Source organism: Myxocyprinus asiaticus, chromosome 10, assembly GCF_019703515.2.
Source record: "Myxocyprinus asiaticus isolate MX2 ecotype Aquarium Trade chromosome 10, UBuf_Myxa_2, whole genome shotgun sequence".
NCBI lineage: Eukaryota > Metazoa > Chordata > Actinopteri > Cypriniformes > Catostomidae > Myxocyprinus > Myxocyprinus asiaticus.
The window spans coordinates 25315487-25334479 of record NC_059353.1 but is presented as its reverse complement, the minus strand read 5'-3'; the positions used below and the strand labels follow the sequence as shown (position 1 = coordinate 25334479).

General features: G+C 36.6%; 1 protein-coding gene across 2 annotated transcripts in view; it reads left to right on the top strand.

Moving 5' to 3' along the window:
- LOC127446906 (activin receptor type-2A-like) overlaps window positions 1–18993 on the top strand; it is an 83019-nt gene that overhangs the window by 43321 nt on the left and 20705 nt on the right. For both annotated transcript variants that reach the window (XM_051708226.1, XM_051708225.1), the window contains exon 5: window positions 17622–17765. In XM_051708226.1, coding sequence (XP_051564186.1) covers window positions 17622–17765 — 144 coding nt within the window. The remainder of the gene's footprint in view (window positions 1–17621; window positions 17766–18993) is intronic.

The window sequence follows — 18993 nt, the reverse complement described above, 5'->3', positions numbered from 1 at the left end:
CATTGGGAAATCGGGACATCCGCAGAGAGAGAGCACATAGACTCTACAGCAAAGAAAGGGATGACAATCATCCGCATACAGTTATCTTCAAGCTGTTGGACTACTCCAACCATCAGACTATTCTGAAGGGAGCCAGAGCCAAGCCTGTTAAGCACGAGGATCGCAACATACTTTTTTCCCTGACTACAGTCGAGAAATGACAGCCAAGAGTATGGATTTCGCACAAGTTCGCAACGGATGACTTCTTTCGGATTGCAGCTGTTTTTACTGTACCCTGCTCAGTTAAAAATCACTTAACAAGGGCAGGTCCTTAATTTTGGATCTGTACGTGAGGCCACAGGTTTGAAAAAAATTTAAATATTACATTAAAGAGGCGGAAGGGTTGTGTAGGGTTGCATTATGGCGTGTATGCCACCAGTATGGCTAGTTTATGTTATGCGCAAACCTTAGGACTTTTTATGACCTGGTGGTTTGCTTCTCTGTATAAAGTTTTGCTAATATATTTTATTTTTATCAATGTTTTTTTTGTACTTTACGGCCAATATTTGTTGAGAGACATATTCTAATTTTCAAATATTTTTCTTTATTTCTTGAGAAATGGATTGTCTTATGCAATTCCTGTATACACACACTTTGAATGGCCAACTTAAATATCATTAGTTGGAATGTTCGTGGACTTAACTCGCCTATAATACGCACACAATGTCTAGAATTCCTTAATTGCAAACATATTTCTCGCGCCTTGATTAAGGAGACACACGCACAGGAGATGCAGCAGTTTAAAAACAAGCACTATAAAATTATAGCTAGTTCATGTGCTTTAAGGAAAACTAAGGGAGTACTTATTATAGCCAAAAGAAAATTGCAGATTGAAGTTGTTGAAAGTGGCAGTGATAGTGATGGGAGATTTGGTTTTGCACTACTCTGTTAACTGTGTCAAAATTCTGATGGCTAACATTTATGCTCCTAACGTTTTTGATGAAAATGTCTTCCCCTGCACTAGTGAGATATTATTGCGTTACAGAGATCCTTATTGTATTGTCGCAGGAGATTTTAATACCATGCTATGTCCAGAATAAGACCGCTCTACAGGCTTACAGCGTTCTGCATTGCCCTCTTCTTTGTCTCTTAACTCTTTTCTTGCTGATCTGAATTTAGTCGACCTTTGGCGCCTTAATTAAATTATAAAGTGAAGGCCTACACATTTTATTCCAGTCGTCATGGCTCCTCTTCCAGAATTGATTATATATTTTTTAGCCCTTCTTTGATATATAATATACCCCATATTGATATGCTCCCTATCTTAATATCTGATCATGCTCCAGTGGTGTGTACTGTAGCACCATTCACTGAATATCATAAAGTGCGCCCATTGAGACTAAATGATTCTTTACTAGTATGAACTATATATTCCTGATGGAACAACAACTTAAGGAATTTTTAGAATTTAATAAAGATACTTGTGGCAATCCCCAAATACTTTGGGAAGCAACTAAATGTTTTATCAGAGGCACATATATCTGTTTCACTTCTAAATTAAGTTCTGATCGTAATAAGCAATTCAGGGAAAATACAGAAATTGGAGAGCGATCAATAAAGGACAATTTCTGAAGCTAACGTCAGTATACTTAATGTGTTGAGGGGAGAATATAGGAATCTATCCGTGCATAAAGCTGAATCAATTCTACATGGGACTAAACAGAAATACTACTATGAGGGGGATAGACCAAGTAGATTTTTAGCCCTGCAACTAAGACATAATGAATCGAAAGCTGTTATTAATGCTATTATTACAGCACAGGGCAGGGTGGTCACTAGGGCTGCAACTAACGATTATTTTGATAATCGACTAATCTAATGATTATTAGAACGATTATTCGACTATTTGGGCGATTATTGCAACGATAAATCATTAGCTCTAAACCGACTATTCAGCTTGTGCTCCGACTTAAAAGGTTGTATTAAACGTGCTCGCTAACAATAAAGAGGACAAAATCATTTTTTAAAAATACCTCTAAATGACATTCACTGAATTAAAGGGAAAAAATACTTTTTATTATGTTTAATTCAGTAACAATTTCACTACAGAAAAATCCTATTGTTATCAAGTGTATTTGTCTTTTTTCCTTAAAACAAGATACATTTACTTGAAGTAACATATAAGATATTTAGACTTGCTTTAAGAGAATGTATCTTAAATATAAATGTATTTTGTATATAAGTGTATTTTTTCACTTGGTTATACTTCTGCGAGTGCAGTAAAGACAAAATACACTTGTATTCAAGATGTTCTCTAAAAGCAAGTCTAAATATCTTATATGCTACTTCTCAGGTGAATGCATCTTTTTTTTAAAGGATTTTTAGATATTTTAAAATATTTGTATTTTTAATATTATATTCAACATTCTCAGATAATAAAAAAAAATATTATTATTCTGCAATATAGCTGCTAAAGTAAATGTACGTTGTTTTAAAGGAGTTTTAGATATTTATATTGGAAAACAAGCCAAAAAAACAAAAAACAAATAAAAAATGTATTTTGTTTCAGTGTATAATGGGGCGGAGACTACCCTCTCTCACCTTTTTGTTCACTTCAATCCATCTTTAACTCACAAAAAAAACAAACTCTCACTTATTAATAATGCTGCGTTTTGCCAATTTTCTTCACGATAAGAAATGCACAGTGACATATATTATGATTCAATAAGTTACCATCGCGTTATAATCTGGCTGCATTAAGCGCGCGCACTCGAGGGATGAGCGTCCACGCAACAGAGTGTACCTCAGCCGGGTGCAGTTTCAATCTCTCCCCCTTAGATCGGGACACTTCACGCAACTCATAGAAGAGGCGATGACCGCACAGAGAAATGCAGTTTCCTTATTATTTGAACTTTAATAAAGCTATAACGCATTAAATAGAACTGCATTAAAGATGTAACGCCGGGGGTGTTTCCTTTAAAGACGCTCGACACGCAAGTTTTGCTTAAGCTGAGCGTCAGCTCCGGCTCCGCTTATTCCACAACAAGAGTGCTTCTGTATTTACGTATTTTGTATTTTTGCATTATAATTCCCTCATACTTTGCGATCTACATCATCTGTAGCTGTTTGGAAAGATTAGAGTGCGTCTGGACTGTGAGATGTGTTTTCTTCCTCTCCTCAGTCAGGCGCGAGCTGCAGTGCTGCTCTTGTGTGCAATCAGTTTCATATGATCTTATGTTACGTTAAGATCAAACGACTATTAGACAACGAAAATGTTTGTCGACAATTTTTTATTTTCGACGTTGTTGATAACGTCGACTAATCATTTCAGCCCTAGTGGTCACAGATCCTATTGCTATTAATGACGTTTTTAAGTCTTATTATAGTAACCTGTATACACCAGACCAACCCATCGACATACAGAAGTGTACTTCATTTCTTAAAAACCTAAGTTTGCAGGGCTCCAGACTGTGACTAAAATGGTCCAAAGACCAAAGATAATTGATTGCGACAATAATTTAAAATCTTGTGGCAAGAGAGCAGATTTGGAAGGTCATATTCCTTACGAATATCAACAGACCTTTTCCCCCATCATTTTTCTACCTTTTCCCATACTTCTATAGAATTACTTATAATGCTTCCATATCTCAACATAGTACTTCTACAGTTGGGATGTGTGCGTTCATATGCATTAATATATCGTGATGTCACAGGATCCTGTCTGTCATTTGCCTTCCAGCTACAGAGAAGAACAAGGCAAGGTTGTCCTTGCTCGCCTCTCCTCTTTGCCCTACCGTTAGAGCCATTGGCACAGGCTATTAGAGAAAATTATAAGATTTTCCCCATTACAGTTGATCAATCAAGACATCATCTTTCATTATATGCAGATGATTTTCTCCTTTTTGTTTCTTATATACATACGTCCTTACCTCTTGTCTTAACTCATTTTGAGTTATTTAAAGAGATATCTGCTCTCTTGCCACAAAATACTGCTGCAAGAAATGCTTGTGCAACAATCAATTTCAATTGAAAATTCCTACTTGCGTATCTTTTACTTATTTATATCCACTCTAATCTCAATATGATAATTCAGGATAATTTTGTGAGTATAAAAAATAAAATTGTGGATGACCTAAAGAGATTTAGTTTTCTTAATGTCTCTCTACAAGGTAAAGTTACACTATTAAAATGAATGTTCTGCCTTGGATTAATTTCTTGTTTTTTATGATCCATTAGCATCACCACCTGATTTTGTCCCTGACATGCATTCTCTTATGTCACAGTTCATTTGTGGAGGTAAACGTGCAGGAATTACACTCTCCACCTTACAAAGACATAAATTTACAGTTGGCCTAGCTGTTCCGAATCTTAATTTCAATTATTATGCTTTACAAATAAGGCCATTGCATGTATGGAGAGATCAAGATTCTGTGGTCCCTTGGCGGGTTATAGAGGCAGCACGCATATGGCCACATCGCTTACAAGATTTGCTTTATACTGGTAGGTGACGTAGAAGTACTATGTTGAGATATGGGAGCATTATAAGTAATTCTATAGAAGTATGGGAAAAGATAGAAAAATGATGGGGAAAAGGTTTGTTGATATTCGTAAGAAATATGACCTTCCAAGCTCCACTTACTTTATTTGAGACTGAGATCTGTGATGAAGGCATATGGGGTGCCATGTATTGTATTATTACAATAATAATTTGTTTTATTATTACTAGGGATTTCTGGACCCATGTTATGACTGTCATTTCTAAACTTCTAGGAATTAATAGAAGGCTTACTCCTTGCATTTGTCTCCTCAATGATGACTCGTCTCTATCTCTGAATTTAAATCAACGGAGACTTATGTTAGCGGGCATCACTGCTGCAAAAAGACCATTCTGAAGCGTTGGCTTCATCCCAATACATCCCTAATTCAGTACTGGTTGATGTGTTACCAATACATTGTCTCTCTTGAATGCACGACTGCACGGCTCAATAAGGTTAGACCAAATACTTTACAATCATGGGTGGTAATTGTTTTGCTTATACGGGACTATCTTATGAATTAGATGTCCCTTTACCCCAAACCCTTTTTTTTTCCCCCACTGCTCTGTTTTTTTATTTTTGTTGCACTCTATTGCCTTATTACTTTTTTTTATTATTATTATTATTATTTCTGAGTTGGTCCCAAAATAAGTCAATTCATGTGGGTAAAATCTTATGGTTGTATTTATTCTTGGTGCATGTTATTCACATTGATTATTTAGGGATGTTTGTCTCTCTCTATTTAATGGTAGTTTTATTAAGATTATTATTCTTATTTATTATTTCTTAAATATTTAGTTTTTCTCTTTTTAATTTTTTTCTTGTGTATGCATTTTATTTATTTTTTCCTCTCTTTTTATTTCCTAATAATTGTTGGCCTGTACAGTTATTTTTTTGTGTGTATTTGTTTTGATGTCTCTTGAAAAAAAAAACAAAAAAACAACAAAAAATGTTAAAAAAAAAAACTACTGTATATGATATACCATAAGGAAATACCCTTATATAAATAATGACTACTATATAAGGTTGTTTGGGGCATTTAATAATATATGGTTACTTGTGTCTAAACATGGCTCACTCCACGTCTGTCTTTCTCCAATCCACCAACACACTTTATTTTTTTTATTTTATTTTTTTTTAAATTGTTTGGGGGGGATTTATGCTTTATTACAGGGGAATTTTGGACAGTGAAAAGTGGCAGGAAATCAAGGAGATTTGTATCGATATGGAGTAGGGTTGATTAACTGGTACTAACGATATATCACAATACCCAAAAAATTAACACGATACGATGTCATTTTGTTGCTGATTTCGGTACCATATTACAGTATGTTGCCATTAGCAAAATCTTATGAGATATGAAAGTTTTGAGATGAAATCAAAGACAATTTGAAAATAAAATGTAAAAAGTCTCGATATAGCCAAATGTGATTATACAGCTGAAGGATGTCATTTAATTAAATAATATACAGTCACATTCACAGCGCATTACAGAATGAGCGAAAGTTGCTGCTGCTCTATGATCTACTTCACACATGCGCTCACACACAGACGCAACACATACTACTGGTGTTCGATTTTCATGCAGTGTGTTTAGTTTATAAATGGCTGTGAACACTCAAATATCCTTCTCCGGTGCAGCTCAGAGATTTTAGCTCACGAGTCATGATGGGAGTATTGAATCCAGCATTAATGGGAAGCTTGATATAACTAGCCCGTCAAAAAAAGGATGAACTCAAAGGTCTGTCAAAATAAAAGTCTGTCAAAAAAAAAAAAAAAAAAATGATGACAGAAAAATATAACTAGTTTATAAAAATGTAATATTCAAAAAGTAGCAATGATACTCATAGTAACAATAGTATAATATTACATGTTGTTGTTGTTGTTGTTATTGTTATATTAGCATTATTATCTGTAAGCACATTTTACAAAAGCAGTGTACTGATTATCAGCATGTTGTGATTAATCCTTAGCAGCCTTGTGCCTAAGGTAATCAGATTTTTTTTTCATTAATGCTGTGAAGCTCTGTTGTGCAGTATTTTATTTGACCAAAAATAAAATAGCAATTTTTTGTTAAAAATGTATTATATTTTTATTTGATTAAAGCTGTTTATGTTTTAATTTGATTAAGCACCATTTGATCATAACATTTAATTAAAACATTAAACATGGAATCCAGAAAAATTAAAAAGGAAAATGCAGAATTTGTATCTGCAAGACTTGCAGTTCTTTTAATCAAGTCATTTTCTGTGTAATTATCACAAATCTGCAGCTTTTTATTTGTTACCCAAGTATCAATTTAGTATCAATACCGAGGTACCAGGGCTGGTGTTGTACCAAAGCCAAAATTTTAGGATCGGAGCAACCCTAATATGGAGTCACAACCCTTCCATGAGCACCACAGCTCAACATGTCTGGAGCATGTGTGCTAACTGCTGCACCACAGCTCAGATAACACATTTTTGTTGTTATTGCTGCTGTTTTTTGTGTTAAAGTCATGGTTAAGTGGTTCACTGCACATACACTGGAACAAAGCATTTTGTTTTAAGGAGGTAACAGTATTATATTGAATGTTAATTGAAAATGGATAGTTCCGGTCCTGGATGCTGATTGGTCATTAGCCATGCTTTATTCACTTTTATCCATCTTTTTTCCTGAATGCGGAAGTGTCCCATGATTCATAACGAATGCCTGTTTTCAATTTCCGGTCTCCAGTGTTTTCACTCACATTGGCAGTTGTTCTTAGCAGATAATGTGACCTTTAGAGTAATACATTTGTAAAAATTGTCAATAAAGCATAGTGCCTTTATTTTAGTCACAAAGGCAGTTTTCTTTCTTTTTTTTTTTTTTTAAATACCTCACCTGTCAAATGTTGAGTGGGTGGATGATGTGAAGCTATGAACCAAGTTGAGTTACATTAATAATAATAAACTACTTTTGTGCAGTTGTTGGCTGTCATAGTTGAGCCTGAACTAATTTGATCTCCAACTAACACTTAAAATGGTTGTTGTTCAACGCTCGTTTTTGCCTTGTTTCTTATGGAGACAGAAACCAATAAACAGAGAATTATCATGGTCCCTGTGGTTAGTCAGGAAAACTGTGGATTTGTATCACTGTGCAACTCCCATAGCTGACAGTTATTTTTGCTGCATAGCAATGATCTGTCTTCTATAAGAGACAGCTGTGTTTCAAATGATGCACTAGACTCTATGCACTCAGCTATGTGGTGTATCAATTTTATAAATTCTAGTATTGTCCCACATGGAACACTTAGTGTTATTTTACTACACGGAAGCATGGAAGCTACCTTTCAAACGCACGTGATGTTACCTCTATTTTTAGTGCGTTAGCCAAACTCAGCTCAACCCTTCAAATAATGTACATATTCACACAGTGTGGGGTGATGGTAAAGCATTCAACTCACATTTGTAAGGTGCTGTCTTCACTGAAGTTTCGCTAGTTGCCACATTCTCCATTTATTTAAAGTTGTTTTGTCAGACCAGCATCGCAGCCAGGTAACTCCGCCCATTTCACTATGTACGGCAAGCCACGAGTGTTGAGTGCACAACGTGTACAACATTCCACACTCCGTTTTGACGGTTGAAGAACTACAACATCCGGGTACTCGAAGTACACAATTTTCAGTGTTAACATACGAATCTCTCTACTCTACAAAATAGTGCAGAAATATGCGGTTTGGGATGCACCTTATATCTTCTAGCAGAGGATGGCATCATTTCACAAAAAAAAAAAAAAAAAAAAAGTTTGAGGCTGTAATACTTTTTTTATGTGGCAACCAATTTATAAAAGCAATAAGACACTCTGTGCTGTGCCATATTGTGAATATAGTCACAACTGAATGGAATTGTTAGGTACGACATTAAGCGGAATGCCTGCAATTGATAAAACGGTTTCCACATAATAAAAGTATTAAAGATAATATGGCACATTCAATATAATACAGCCTCTCATACCTTATTTCTTATTTATATTGTGGATGGAAAATATTCAGGAAATTCAATCAGCTGCTAATGTGTTCACTGTTAGGCTGTAATTTTTCCTGACACGTACTGCTGTCTGAACAGTAGTGATTTGATTTATCCTCCATTTTCTTAAAACACTTTCTGCTGTTTCTTTCTTTTTGAGAGATCCTAAAATATTCCTTGTTGACAGGTTTTTCCAGATTAACCAGAATTCCAGTATTTACAACATAAACTTGTGACCCACGTGAATTCTCGATAAGATGTGCATTCTGTGCATTCTCTTTGAGCACTTTTCACACAAACAAGTGTAATTGAACCTTCGCTAGGATGGAGCCACTGCTGCGTCATGCACATACTTTAGAGTTGAGAATGCGCAGACGGAGGCTACTGAGAGATTGTTTGCTGTGCCACAGTCTTTGCTCTGTTCATAGTCTTTGCTCTGTACATTTTCCTGCTTTTTTGTCCTCTGCTGATCACACGCCTGTTTCACAGTATCTTGTAGAAGTCTGGCAGTTGCAGAAACATGCAGATTTTGCCTCTGGTGCGAGTGGCAAATGTTGAGTCTTGTCCTTGTGGCAAAAGATTCATTCCAGTTATATTTACTTACATAAAGTTAAGACCACGCACAAATCAAAAATTTGTATAACCTTAAATGTGAAGTGTGTCATTTCTGTGCCTATAGCAGCACCAAACTGAATTGCTAAAAATAATGACCTTTTAAACCGTTTTCCCGAACATTTCACATCACCTTTTAGAATTTGTAGTCTATTAACAATCTTTTTTCTACATTTTGTCTTGGCTTAAATTCTCTATTGTTTGGAAAGACATAATTGGGTTAACCTGTAGCAGTTTACTTTGCTGGCCGCCAAATCGAAGTTCCTTCTGGAATGGTCGTTCTTCAAACCTTCAATTTTCCATCTCGTCTCTCCATCTCATATACACTAAACTACAACTAACACTTGATTTCCTCTTTCCTTCCTCAACTAGCACGCCTTTCATATAATGATAGAGGTAAGAGAAGCCTAATTCATTCATCTTTTTTCTTTTATTTGTTTTTTTTCTTCTTTTTTTCAAAATTATGTTGGAACATCATTTTAAAACCTTTTTTCCTTGCTCTCAAAACTACCCTTGTGTTTTTGTGAAGCACATTTTTAGATAAAAGTCAAAGTCCCACTGATTTTATTTTGTGTTTTATCCCTGCACATTGCCTCATCAATCTATGTTCTGACTTTCAGTGCACGGATAAAAAATTAAATCCTCTCTGTTTCAGGGGATTCAGACACACACCTCTAATTTAGGTGCATGTAAAAAACAATTTTTTTAAAAAGGCGATCCTGCGGTTAAGATTGCACGTCTCCAAGCATGCAGCAAATGTATGCAAAGATGAATGTTATGAATGTGGGAATGGGGAACAGCTTAAGTGCTTTTATTGTACATAAAGTATGAAACATTTGCAGTCATATTTGAAAGATTCATGGCACACTGTGTCATATTGTGTCAGTGTCACTACTTGGACATTCTCTGGTTCTGCAAACATTTGGTCATCACCAAATGAATGCACACGCAACATATCCCCATAAGTTTAGTACAACGTATAACTGTGTAATTGCCAGCTAACACTTTGTTGTCAACAGGTCTGTACTAATATCTGCTATATAGAACTTGATTATGCATTTTATGTGTCTGTGCGGCCCTGATTTACCAAACCATGTGGAAGGTTTGGCCAGAGAAGCAAAGCTTTTAAAACTGAAATGAAAAATGTTACATTCTTTTTGGACCTGAGATTATTCCCTAATGAGTTCAGAGCTGTTTTTAAATTGGCATGAATTTGCTTCTCAGCAGATGTTCTACCGTAAGCTAAATATATCTACAACAGCAAATATAAATCATGCTTTGGTAGTTTTAAAGTGGTCATGTCATTTTTTCATGCTCTTTGATGTTTAATGTAGACATACAGATACTCTAACTTTCAGAACTCAAAACTTGCTGCCCAGTCCACCTAGACCATTTATTGAAACTAAGCTGTGAAACGGATCTATCTAAAATCTTTATGGGGATGATATCACTGTCATATGACTGCCCGCGTGTGCCAAAAAGAGCCTATTGTGTTTAACTAAGTTATGACTGTTTTTGTTCCAGGAAACCTTGAATAACATTAATAGTGAACTTCAGGGGAAACAATTATATGCTACGATTGTGTAAGATATAGCCTAGCGACTTTAAAACTAGTGATGCACTGAAATGAAAATTCTTGGCCGAAACCAAAAATTCTGGAAACTCTGGGCTGGAAACCGAAACCTGAAAATTATTATTTTAAATTAGAATTTGTTTGGAATAATTTGACTAATTCTACATGTTATTATTAGGGATGCACCAAAACCACTTTTTCTATGACTACACACTTCAATATAAAATAGAGTAGACAGAGAATTACTTCAAATGTGTAGCCTATTAAGAAAACCTTTATTATAAACTGCTCTACTGGATAATGCAGCAGAAAATTTAACAGTAATTCCAGTAAAAATATTCAGTGAACATGAAGCCAGTTCTGTTGGCACATTGTTTTTCCACACATTGTATGTGGACTGGATTCTTTAGTGGATCTCTTTTGTGTTCATTTTAGTTGTGATAGGATTATCGCATTATTATTATTGTAATTTAATAATAATACTACTGAAATAATAATACATTTATATTATAGAATAATAACAATTCTGGCTTTTATTTTGGCAGGATATTCCAGGAAGAACTTTGAGCTGCGCTAAAAACAGTAGCTTCACTAGCTATTTGTGTGCATGCTGCTGCTATGAGTGTGTGTCAACAACAGAGCAGCACCCATTCATGTAAGCGCACTGCGCATGCAGACGATATATTTACTTATTAATTTAATAATATTAAATGAATCCTTTGCGATTCACAAAACTTTTGTATGGCTTCCAGAGACTTTGAGCATAATACACGAGTCATATGGACTACTTTGGTGCTTTTATGCTTCTTTAATGTCATATTGGAGCTTGACAGTAACGGCTAAGACACACAATAACACGCATATCAGAGCACTGGAAAACACTCTTTATTAATGCGCTAATGACCAAGAGAGCAAACACTTCACTTTCTGGGATGTGGGGCAGGTTGCACCAGCTATACGTAAGTTACAACTTAGCCTAGTTGTGGTGTAAATGGGCACTAATTTACACACTACTAAATATTTGAGCATTGCACCATTAAACTTAGGTAGAACATAACCCTACGTATAAACTAAATATTTACAGAAGCCTCTGACCAGGAGTAACGGATGGAATAAAAAAAGCATTTGACTGATTTAATGACATCAATGAGCTCATGTCTTGCGTGACAAGCTCCAATCCTTTCGACATACAGTATGATGTTGACATTTACACTCGTTTACATTTACTAGAGAGAGGGAAAAAAACATACTTTTAAGCGGCTCTTCTGCATGAAACCGATCTAACGGTGCAGTTTTCAGGGTGCGTCGCCTGGGGTCAAGTTTAAACGCACTCAAAATATATATAGGATATTAAAATGAATAAATGTCTATTTTTCCAGCCTCTTGTATTAGTATTTATTTATCACCCCTTATTTATTTTAGATACATTATATTTACACATTGCAAATATACTGTTATCAAATGTACTTTTATTACGTGTCGTATTTTAATGGGGATATAATTTATTATAGCTGACAGTTACGTGAGCAAACAAGGTTTAAACATCAACCGTAACAAGATCAAACTAAAAGTCACGGCTTTTTAATACTTCTGTATACAAATTTGAAGGCTGCTTATTGGATCAATACAGCTATATTTCATATTATGCGACTACGCATTACTTTACGGAGAGCTTACGACCTACTAGTTAAGTCTTGCCTTAAGAACAGGTGATGCAACCAAATTAAGCACTGACTTAGTTACAAACTAACTACTAGTTACTAAACCCTTAGTGTGAACGTTACGTCCCAACTTACGTAAGACCTTATGCACAGCTGGTGCAACCCTACCCTGTACTTTAATGTTCAACATAAGCAATGCTTTTTCTCTATGTGAGTGTTTCTGTTACCGGGTTTTAAAGAAACAGTTTATTTTCAAATTTTCGGCCAAGATTTCAGCTTTTTTTTTTTTTTGGCTGAAAACCAAAAATAAAATTTTTGGCCAAATGAATAATTGTAGATACATAATACACAAGAGACCAAAAATCCCCAAAATGTTTAATGCTGATAATACATTTTATGAAAAATACTATGTTAAATTTGAAAAAAATAAACTAAATAAAAGCATTTGCACAAATGTGAAGTTTCACTGTTCATTAAAATATTGCATTAATTTTACACCATAACATGTCTTGATGAATTTCAATGTGAGCTCCACTGTATATTTACTTTGGATGAACACTTCCTGAACTTGGGTGAACTTTCTCTTTCAATATTTACCTTTTACAGTATGACAATAAATTAATGTAAGAAGACTTCTTACTGGTTTCTCACATGCATACACATGCAAAACAAACGTCCGTTGGACTTTTTCCACTGGTCTCTTTATTTTAAGACATTGAACAACAAACAACTCCAGTAGCCCATGCACCGACATACTATATCTGCAACAGGCGTCTGGTAGACAGATAGCCCTCTTAAATTACCTACAGACAGCTCTTGCTTATTCTTTATTTCAAAACAGGAATACTTTAAAAATGTCAGTCTTGTGCCTCTGCACAACTATAACCCCAGGGGCAAATACTACCCTAAAGACCTATTGTTGTCATGTTTATGACTTGTGTCTACTTAATGAGTGACATTTGGGCAAATGGAAAGGTAAACATGACCTTGACCCATGTGGGTGTTGGTGTGTGAGGTCAGGGTGTGGATTGTTTTCTTTACGTCCCCCTCAGGAGCTCAGACCCCTTTCGTACCTCCATCCTCCCTCATTAGATGTCAGCTTTCAGGCTTTGTGTAACAGCAAAGCAATGACATCTCCAAAGTATTCTCTTTCTTGCCTGCGTCCTGACCGTTTCATGTTTTCCTTCACTGCATGATGGATGTTCTGTCTTTTAACCTCATCTTATCAAACCCACAGTCATGTGATGTGCTTTTCTCTGACATTTGTTTCTGTGAGGACTTGGAAGAAGTTAGTGAACAACCCAGATCCATATGCTAAGGAGTCTCTGCTCAGAACAATCGGTGCCTTCCCCCATGTTTAATTTGTGGAAATGTAGGCCACGTATAAGAACATAGCTGTTCTGCATTGTCCTACTTTTGCCTGAACTCCAAAACACAATCCAGCAGGTGCTCTGTGGAAAGCCTTTCTTCATCCTGCCTATTTATTGAGCATTTATTTTTTTAGAGGAGGCCAAATGGAGCTGTTTTTCCCTATATAAGCACGTAAGAGTAACGAAAGGAAGTAGGTTTGTCGGGCATTTTTGGGCAAATCTCACGAAATTTGTCAAGAACATGTTCCCCCAGAACATATGTTACCCCAGAATCAAAAGATAGAAATTATATTTTGCTTAAAGACCATGAAGATTGGGCCTGGGTAGCTCAGTGGTAAAATACGCTGGCTACCACCCCTGGAGTTCGCTAGTTCGAATCCCAGGGCGTGCTGAGTGACTCCAGCCAGGTCTTGTAAGCAACCAAATTGGCCCGGTTGCTAGGGAGGGTAGAGTCACATGGGGTAACCTCCTCGTGGTCGCTATAATGTGGTTTGTTCTCGGTGGGGCGCGTGGTGAATTGAGCGTGGTTGCCGCGGTGGATGGCGTGAAGCCTCCACACGCGCTATGTCTCCGTGGCAACGCGCTCAACAAGCCACGTGATAAGATGCGTGGGTTGACTGTCTCAGACGCGGAGGCAACTGGGATTTGTCCTCCACCACCCGGACTGAGGCGAATCACTATGCGACCACGAGGACTTAGAGCGCATTGGGAATTGGGCATTCCAAATTGGGAGAAAAAGGGGAAAAATCCCCCCAAAAAAAGACCATGAAGATTTATTGCATTGTGACATTATTTTCATGACAGTTAAGCCCCCCCCCCGCCAAACGTCTTATAACTAAAATGGAAAAAGAAATTTTTGTCTTCTGCACAAAAACATGGTGTCATGGTAGTATTTGTTTAACTGCCTTTAATTTTTGTTGATTTAAAAAATAATCATTGCATTGCAGTCAAAAATTACTGTATTGCAGTACTGTGAATCACCATTGGGAATAATATGAATTCCAAAAAAATGTTTTGCTTGCATTGCAGTAATTAGCATATGGGCTTAGTAAAAAATAGGCTTAATGTTCTTTATGCAAAATATAATTTCTTGGATGTTTGGAATGCCCAGTGGCAGCCTACGGTCAACCCGCCTTACAGGTAAAATAGCCAATCACCTTTTAGATACAGAAATCGCCTGTCAATCAACACAACATGCATGTGCATTAGCTATACAAGACGGTATAATTGTGTTTATAGTGTAATCTGAGGTAAAGATACACAATTTATTATACCACGCTTGTCATGTTGCTCGCGTGATCCCAATGAAGAGCCTCATCACTGCTGCCTTTAAACACCGAGCGCGCCTCTCCTCGGGAGACCGGTCTCTACCTGTTGGCATTTTTACAGGTCCAGGAACGGAGCAGGGATGGTCTGGTGTGAGTTAGATGCGTGGCCGGACCCACACTCTGGAACCCCGGCACGAGTTGGAGCGTGCATCGCGGCCGATGGGCCAGAATGCCGGGCCACTATTCCCCTCAAGTGCCGAGGCCCAGGGAAGCCGGACGGCTCGAGTAAATCCGCACTGTGTTGTCAGATTTTACTGCTTATTTGAAATATGTTCTTTTATCATAATCTTTTCCAACAGTTTTAGAGATTTCGGTCTTTCCTTATTCATGTAGAATGGAGCTGCACTTTAATGCCGCTTGTTTACATGGAAAAATAGCTGCCAAAACTGCCCAAAAACATTCCAAAAACAGCTGCAGAATGGTCTGACTTACCTTGAAAAAGAGACTTTGTTGAAAGGACCCGGAAATACGTCTGGACCATTCTAATTCCTTTGTTTTTGTTTAAATTCTTAAAATGGTCTGTTGTGTTTTGCTGACAAAGGGTCAGAAAAGGTCATGTTGGGTGTAGACATGGTTTGAGCACACACACCAACATTTAGGTGAACTGCTCTCCGCTTACACAAATAATGTTTGTAAAGGTTACTGTGTTTTTCATGTGGATTGAAAACAACATTTCAGTACTCTATCATGGTATATGTCTTCACCCCGCCATTGTGGAGTTTAGACCTCGGCACTGTAAAGACCCACCTCTCATATGCCAGTACACTTGACGGCCCCCCACAAACTGGGTCAGCTGCTTATCAAATCTGCGGTCCACTTACAGAAACTGTGGATTATGTTTAACAAGCTCTGAACTGCAACTCCCATAAGCCCCTTCTGTCCACGCTTTATGCAGCTCAGCCATGGGGTATGGTCCACCTTTATCTCACTTAACACAAGACTTTAGTCATTCAGTGCACACATTGCAATGAAAAGTTAGTAGTATTTGCATGTGTTATTTCTTCTACTGTACGAGGTTCCTGCCCCAACTGTAATGTTTGCATGTTTATATTCCAGCAATTTATAATCCTGGTGCAAAGCACAACAGTTCTGCCCTAAAGCAGTTCTTCTGCTGGGTTTTTATTGCATGATATGATCTGTTCACTTCTCCTCTCCTATAACAGTGGTTGCGGTCCTTTTGGAAGTGCTCATTTTTATGCCTTATTCCTTAAAAAAGTGTAAAGTTGGTGGTCACACTAGATTACTTCAGGCCAGCTTTATTATTTGTGGTTGCGATAATAAATTGAAAATGTACCATCTTCTCCAGTTTCTAACTAGCCATTCAGCTGTGTTCTTTCATAGGAATTGTTCATCTGAAAATAAAAATCATGTCATTATTTACTTACCCTCATGTTGTTCCAAACCCATTTGCTGTTATTTTTTTCTATGGAACACATAAGTTGAAATTTTTTAAGAATCTTTATGTCGCTCTTGCCAAACAACAGTTCATAGTAGTGGTCAACCGATATGTTTTTTTTTTTTTTTTATGGCCGATACAATGCCGATATATCACACAATTTAATATAGTAAATAACATAAACATAAAATTGCTAAAAACTCTTATTTAGCACTGTATTTAGTCAAATTCACACAAAACTTTAACTTTGTAAAAAAAAAAATAAGATTGTATTGTTTCTTCTGATTACTGTTTATCAAATTTTAGTAATTTATTTGAACATGAAGAAATTATTATATTATGAAGAAGGAAATAACAGTCTATCCCTCACAGGGATGAACCATTGCTGTAGAACTTGTCAAATAAAACAGGATGGTGTGACTGTGAAACTGGCAAAATGAGAGTATCCTCCATGTTCGATTTTAGGGCAAGAATTCAACTTGTGGCGTTTAGATCCTTCATTTGTCAAATGACTTCTTACTACACCAATTAACAGGTCAAATTTCACTTCAACTTGGGGTATGCTGCAAATTTGTGTGAAAGACAAAAATCTTTTGCATGTGATTATGTCTCCATTCTCCTGTGTTTGCATGTATATAAATAAAAGTGAACACAAAATGTACTGTAGTATGACTGGCCCTTACCCCCTATAAAGTGGGGACCACAATTCACATCACTGATCAACAGAAGGGAGATAACATTTCACTATGTTGCTGATTCACAAGTAAAGTCTGTGATTTAGAATTTACATATTAGTTATTCATATACTGTATATTTAAGTAATACATACAAGCAGTTTTCATTTTCAAGCTTATATCCCATGCAGAGAATCATGAATTAGTCTGATTTCTAATCTGGACAGTGTTCTTCTAAAATGTTCACTTTGAACGGTCCTTCAGACTGATCTGTTGTAAACATATCTTATTGGAATGCCTTTATGGTGTTTGAAAACATCACTCTAATGACCCTGCCTAGTGTGTTCAAAATCAGTTCGTACCACAGCCAGCGTATTATTTTGTCACCATGAAACTTGGATGGGTGATGATGGTCACCACTGTGATAAAGTCTGTAGCGGTTGTTACACCTACAGCTCAACCCTCTAAAATGTTTTGCTTATAACCTTTATTATTTTTGTCTTTCAGGACCCTGGACCCATGCCACCATCTCCCACCTTGGTCCAGAAGCCACTGCAGTTGTTGGAAATCAAAGCTAGGGGGCGCTTTGGCTGTGTGTGGAAAGCTCAGCTGCTAAATGACTATGTGGCAGTGAAGATCTTCCCCATTCAGGTACCACATGGAAACAAGGCTAGAGAATCTGCTCAAGCTAAAGCTGCTGAGTTAATCTAACCAGTTTAACCAGTGGAGCTGAGCCATGTCAGACTGTGAACCCATAGAATTGAGTGGATGCTCATTTTTACATGCACTACAGCAGTTAAAGGGATTGTTCACCCAAAAATAAAAATTCTCATCATTTACTCACCCTCATGCCATCCCAGATGTGTATGACTTACTTTCTTCTGCTGAACACAAACAAAGATTTTTTGGAAAGTATATCAGCTCAGTAGGTCCATACAATACAAGTGAATGGTGGCCAGAACTTTGAAGGTCCAAAAAAGCACATAAAGGCAGCATAAAAGTAATCCATATGACTTCAGTGTCTTCAGAAGCTATCTGATAAGTGTGAGTGAGAAACAGATAAATTGTTTTTTCTATCAATCCTTTTTTACTATCAGTCTCCACATTCACTTTCTTCTTCTTTTGTTTTTTGGCGATTCCCATTCTTTGTGCATATCACCACCTACTGGGCAGGGAGGAGAATTGATAGTAAAAAAGGACTTAAATATTGATCTGTTTCTCACCAACACTTTTCATATCACTTCTGAAGACATGGATTTAACTACTGGAATCTTATGGATTAGTTTTATGCTGCCTTTTATGTGCTTATTGGACCTTCAAAGTTCTGGTCACCATTCACTTGGATTATATAGAGACCTACTGAGCTGAGATATTCTTCTAATAATCTTAATTTGTGTTCAGCAGAAGAAAGTCATGCACATCTGAGATGGCATGAGGGTGAGTAAATGATGAGAAAATTATAATTAAATTACATGAAACAGAAGCTAAACCTCAAATTTTAGAATATAAACTGCTTAAATTGTCTGGATTCAGTCATAAGCCTATAATGCAAACAATCATATTAATAAATCCTTTTACAGTGCATATGTTTTTTGCTGAGTTAGCATGTGTTCAGCAAAAATAGACTCTATTCCAAACCGCTACACATATTGTAGTGGGCATGCGTCCGGTGTATATGCTGTTAATATTGGTGCTGGAAAAATGATGTGCTCCTTCTGCATCCGGTGTGTAAAAGGTCTCGATTACAGAATCTGAGTTGACAGGGAATGTTGTATTAATTGTTTGTAATGGTCAGTTAGCAGCCCTACATTACAGAGTATCAATATTCTAGAGGATTTCCCATCCTGCCAGTGTGCTGTAATAACAATTTACATTATGT